Genomic DNA, 6,000 nt, shown 5'->3' with positions numbered 1-6,000 from the left:
TCTGAATTTATTTGACCGAGGCTAATTTCTCTGGAATGTATGACATGTACCTGCATATCGTACAATTCCTAAAATACTAAAACATTTTATCAATGAAATTAATGAATTAAATCGCCACCTATGAAAGTACCTGGCACACTACAAATCTCAATAATCAAATTCTTTGACTCCTTGAAATCTCAAACAGAGCTACTGCCTCTTTATTTACTCTACAATTTACTTCTGAAGAAAACGTTGAGTAATTCCTATTCCAGCCATCAAAGTATGGGAAGAAGAGAAAGGGTCAGCAGCGGTAAGCAGTATGGGTGTTTAAGAAACTAGCCACGGACCAGCAGAGCCTACGAATGCGCGGCGATGTGACGACAAGGTTGTTGATGCCACAGCCTGTAAGGGGCGGCAGGCAAGATGCCAAACGGAGGGACCCGCGTCTCTAAGGGCCGCCGGCTTAGCTGGGGCTGATCTGCCTTCCGCCTCCCGGGAGCCCCAGTCCTCGTCAGCGTCGTCAGGAGGATTCCTCGCCCTAATTATCCCGGGAGGAAGACGCGCCTTTCCCGGAGACCGCTAGGCAACACTCACCACGGCAGCCTCCAGATTACTTCTCTCCGTGGGTGTGTGACTTCGTCGAAGCAACTCACACTTACAGTAGATTCTCACTGGCAAGGCTGCGAGCAGCAGAGGGCGGGGGAGCTGGGAAGAGGAGGAGGGAAGGAGGGTGGGAGGCGCTGAGCCGGGAGGCAGAGGGGACGCCAGAGCTCCAGACACAGCAGGAGCGCGCCTTGGCGGTGCAGTTTCAACCTCGCCTTCGCAGCAGCGCACACACCGCCTCCTCCCCGAGCAGCGGGAACCGCAGCAGCTCCCGGGCCGCCGCAGCCCAGCTCGTCGCTCCTGCCCGCCGTCCGCCGTCAGTCCCTCCCCTCCTCAGCACTCAGCCCGCAGCTATTTCCTTCTGCCAGGCTCTTTGAACTCTGGATCTCTGCTTTTGCTCGCTGCTCTCCCGTTTTTCATTCTCCACATTTTCTCAACTACTCTTTCTTTATCCTTAGCCACCCTGCTTTTTTCCTCCTTAAAAAACAAAAATCGGGGATTTCGCCTTAAAATGATTTGTCTTCCTTACCTTCGTCCATTTCAACACTGAAGACTGCAAAGAACCTTCACCTTTCCCCTAGTGGCATTTAAAAATTCTCAATCTGTAAAAAGTATTTTTAAAAGGCAAAGGAACAGGACGCGGGACCCTCTCAACACCCTTGATCCGAGTCCAGAACTGCACTAGCAACCAGAACTAATATTTCATTTAACCCTACCAAAGGGAAGGCGAGAAAAGCCAGAAGCAAACTTCAGCTGCCTCAGCGGATCCGTGGTTCCCGCATTTGGAGGAGCCGCGTGCCAGAAGGCGTAGGACCCCACGGGGAGACAAGGAGGACTCCCGAATCTCCCTTGGCGGCTCCTCGAGGCCGAAGCGGTGGACTGAGCTGCGCGGAACAGCTGCAGCGGAGGAGGCTCGGAGAAGATGCGGGGCTCGGGGCCCCGGGGTGCGGGACGCCGGCGGCCCCCAGGCGGAGGCGGCGACACCCCCATCACCCCAGCGTCCCTGGCCGGCTGCTACTCTGCACCTCGCCGGGCTCCCCTCTGGACGTGCCTTCTCCTGTGCGCCGCACTCCGGACCCTCCTGGCCAGCCCCAGCAACGAAGGTAAGAAGATGGGGGTGGGGACCGCGGCGACCTGGGGCGGAGGGGCTAGGCGGAGCCTGGGGAGTTCGGGTCTCAGCGCGCTGGACGCTGCTGCTGCAGACTAAATCGCACTCTCATCTCAAATTAATATTTGTCGTCCCCTTCCACTAGCCTTTTCGCTCCCTCTGCGGTTTTTGGTTGCATTGTTTGACATTAGCTTCGGAGTGCTGGGCAAGGAACATGCATGTGGACAGAGGCTGGTTGGGGGGCTGGGAAGGTGGAAAACCTTGGGGGAAAGGAGGTCGAGGCCCGTACCAGGGGAATGGGTGCGGCTGGGGCTCACTTAAGGCGAGTGGGGAAGTGACATTTAGGGCTTGAAGGAGTGGGAACTGTTTGAAGCTCAGCGACAAGGATCTCTGGAGCAGTGGGGCTTTTAGAAACCGTTATTTGAGGCCAGTGATGGGAAACGTTGTGGGGGTGGCTGGATGCTTTTATTTTTGGGGAAAGTGCCTGCTGGGAGCTGTTATTTAGGGCATCACCAGCTGCTATTCTGGGGTGGGTGGCAGGAGCTTTTACTTCTCATGGGAGGAGTATAGCGAAGGACAGAAGGCGCCCCACACTGTTGGGTGCCCTTCTTCTTGGGGGAGTTTATTGTCACACTCAAGCCAAGGTGGAAGAAGGCGAGAAGGTGGGATGCCGCGGGAGGAGGGGCGAGGGGGAGTGTCGCTGCTAGGAAGTTACTGCTAAAACCCAGCTGGGCATGTCTTAGAGAGGGAAAAGACCTGCTTTGGCCAGCACCTGATCCGGGAGTACCCAGTCTCACTCCCTACCCCCAATCCTGCGCTCCGGACCCAGAATACTGTCCCTGCCTTTTTCTGGGAGAGTAGGTCCGGCGTGGGAGCAACACCTGTGCCGCTCTCCGTGCTCCCGGAGCAGTGCTCAGCCCCTCTGCCCGCCTGCCTCTTGGATCTGAGCCCCCTGCCTTTGGGTCCCCTCCAGCCGCTCTCGCTCCTCTCCCACACCCGGATTGAGCTCGGGTCTCAGCCCAAGGGCGCATTACTCGCGGAGGGGCGGGAACAGCATCTCAGATCCAGATCTGTCAGCTCCACTATGAAAACAGAAAAACCTACCCCCTTTGGCTAGAACGGTGGGGTTTCGGTTTGGGATTGTGGATGCGACGCGTGAGGCTCAGAACCTTACAGAAATTCCTTCCACTCCTGGGCACGGGACACTAAACCGGAAAGATGAAGCAGCAGTGGTGGAGTCCTGTGTGTCCTCGTGACTTGCATGGGTTCAGTCCCCGCTGTAGGAGAAGGAGCTGAGCTGGTATCCCAGCAATGCCAGCTCTAAAGGAAGGGTGTGAAAGCAGGGCAGATAGAGGCTCCCTTCCTCCCGTCCCATGAACTTTCTCTTTAACCTCTAATTTTATTTTTTAAACGCTAATTAAAGACTTATTTGTATTTATCTACATTTATCTATATACATATATAGGTAATCTCCCACGCTTAAGGCAAACAATCGAGCATTTTCTCTTTCTGATAAAGTTGAAAAAGTGTTTTTGGGAGTCGTAGACCTTTTATTAACACCTTATTTTAAATTCATTCTGTTAGACGTCTGGAGGATTATAACAGCGTTAGAGGAGGCTCTTTTCTTAACTGTCTTATTCCACCGAAAGGGGCATCCTGGTTTGAATTTGATGGGGTTTAACAGTAATATCATTCATCCTTTCGTGTTGCCGTTGGATTTCAAGTCCTCTCTCCAGGTGTGGTGGAAGAGGAGAACTTAGGTGGAGATGAAAGGGTGTCGATCTTGGTTAGAAAATTGGAAGAATTGAATTCTCAGGGAGAGTGACACTGAATGGGAACAAGAGCCAAGACTGTGCAGGGAGGAAGAGGCAGAAGCAAAGAGAAGGAAGGCGAAACAGCGCCGGTCTCCTAAGGTGTTGAAAGCAGAGCTGGAATCTTGTGGAACATAGCCTGGCTGTTGTTACAGATTTAACACCCATAGATTGTATTGTCTTACCTCATCTAGTCCGTCACACAGCAAAACTTGGACTACAGTGAGATGGGGCTTGGAGATCTAATAAAAAATGAGAGGTACCTTACCACCTGGTGCTCTGAAAAAAGCCTGCTGTTTGGGGGCACATTTTGTAATATGTCACTATTATACTTAATTGGAAATAAAATTGTATAAATATCTATGTCATTATCTAATCCATCCTATCTCAGCTGAGCACAGTTTTCCATCTTTCCACTTAGTATCCTAGACCTTTATTTCTGCTCTGTGAAATATAGCTTCTTCTCTTCTTGTTTCTCCATGCTATTGCTATAAATTGAGCAGCAGAGTGTATTAAAATACTTATTTGATAAAATGTTTGGGCTTTTTTAGAGATTCAGATTAGAGTTTTCCAATTTGTTTATTTGCTTCTGGAGGGACTTGGGAAGGTCAGGGGGCAGAAAGATTTGATGTATATGCTGAACTCATTAATCACTTGTTCTCATATAATTTGTCTTCTGCAATCTACAGATGCTTAGTGATTTCCCAAAGACTGTGTGTGTACGTGTGTGTATACATTATGAATGCTCCCATTATGTGAAAAAAAATTTTAAAACATACAGAATAAATGTGAGTGCACATTCATAGTTGCTATTCTAGTCATTTCTTAAATTTAACTTTGTTAGGTATAAGCAAGCAGAATTGAGCAGAAAAAGCCAAACATATATCTGGAATTTTAGACTTTTATGAAATGTATTTATGTGGTATGTATGAATATGTTGGATAGCAGACAATAAGAGGAAAATTTACCCTTTAGCCTGAATTCTAAGCAATTTATAAGTTAAATATATCATTAGTAGTTTTAGTGTATTAGTCATAAACTACGTGTGGAAGAATCCTTTGATTTACAGTATAATATTCAAAACATTTATTGTAAAAGATTTCAGAGGTATATTTAGAAACAGACTTGTCTCTGATCAAGCAGGACAAATATTAGCAAGTGTATCTGCAAGTGAAAATTTAAATAAATTTAGTAAGTAAAGGGTTCATGTCCATTGCTATGAATTTTGGAGGTGGCCCTGAACGTATTCAGTAACTGCCACTTTTTGCTGTCTGGAGATATATTTGTAAACAAGCATTATTTGACAAGTGCTTTTCACAGCAGGAATTCTTGGCCAATTACTGCTGAACAGCTCTGCATTGAAAATGATTCACCAGCAGTGAATCAAGCTTAATTCATTGAAGCTACAGTCAGTAATGTCCCAGTAAAGTGCTTCTGACAGTTGTCAGCGGTTTGGATTTGAAAAGTCCAGTTTCTTGTCTCTGAATGTTTTGTATGTTTGAGAAAGTGGGATAGAAACACATAAGGTGGGAAGAAAAGGCTAAACTGCCTGAAAAGCAATCATAAACTTGTAAATGTTTTCCTTGGAAAGATAAAAAAGGGGATAAAAAAGTTTGTTTTAGGGTTTTTCTTGGCTTATAACAGAACCAGGCCCATAAAATAGATTGGAGGACATAATAGATTTGTAAAACTAAATGGCTTTATTCTGTGGCCTTGTCATCCCATTGTAATTCATTTCCTTTTAGATAAATCGGCAGGACCCCACAGAAAAAAGGACAGTAAAATCATTTCCTCACCAGGACATTACTGAACAAGAAAAGAGAGCTATTACCCCTATTTGAATCATAGATTGTTGAAACTACAAGGGACCATGAATAGTTTTGGCTTTTTGCTTAATAAACCATGAAAAGGGGACCTAAGTCTTGACATTTTAAGCTCCTTTTGAGGTAGACAAAGATCTTCTTGAGTGTTAGGGTGACAGGTAAGAGGATTTCATTTCCTCATATAAGACAAAGAGGACAGTGAACAATTTCTGCATTTAAAACAAAGATTTTTCTTTGATTGGAAATATTCTTCTTGTAATATTGTCATTTGGAAATACTGTTGGCTCTTTATTCAAATTCACATAAAATATAGTTGTTATGGAAATAAAGGTTCACTTTTTACACCTAGAAAAAAATATTTACTATAACATATTTATATTAGTATTCTCTATAAAATATGACTACTTAGAGTATGTGTTTTTTGTATCTTTACATGCAAATTAAAAGGAAATGATATAGGTGTGTAACAGCAAACATTTCCAAACTTTTTAATTAAATATTTTATTCAGAATTGATTGCTGCTATTGAGAAAATAACTGTGCTTTAGTTATTTCCACCACACTTTTGTTGATTGACTCTACCACTTGAATCTCCTTTGTCTGGAGTGCTTTTTTAAATGTATTTGCTTGAATGGCAATTAGTTTCTTTTTCATTTGGTAGAAAGCTTTCTACC

General features: G+C 45.7%; 1 protein-coding gene across 7 annotated transcripts in view; it reads left to right on the top strand.

Annotated features, from left to right (window-relative positions):
* The first annotated feature begins 335 nt into the window (after positions 1 to 335).
* Positions 336 to 6,000, top strand: part of EPHA5 (EPH receptor A5) — a 349,515-nt gene continuing 343,850 nt past the window's right edge. For 3 of the 7 annotated variants that reach the window (XM_050792668.1, XM_050792666.1, XM_050792670.1), the window contains exon 1: positions 336 to 1,688. In XM_050792668.1, coding sequence (XP_050648625.1) covers positions 1,508 to 1,688 — 181 coding nt within the window. In that variant the 5' untranslated portion in view covers positions 336 to 1,507. The remainder of the gene's footprint in view (positions 1,689 to 6,000) is intronic. The other 4 variants (XM_050792667.1, XM_050792665.1, XM_050792671.1 and 1 more) reach the window with 2 other exon arrangements.

Source organism: Macaca thibetana, chromosome 5 (genome assembly GCF_024542745.1).
Source record: "Macaca thibetana thibetana isolate TM-01 chromosome 5, ASM2454274v1, whole genome shotgun sequence".
NCBI classification, from domain to species: domain Eukaryota; kingdom Metazoa; phylum Chordata; class Mammalia; order Primates; family Cercopithecidae; genus Macaca; species Macaca thibetana.
The sequence above is the reverse complement of the archived record's forward strand: the minus strand, read 5'-3'. Positions and strand labels throughout refer to the sequence as shown.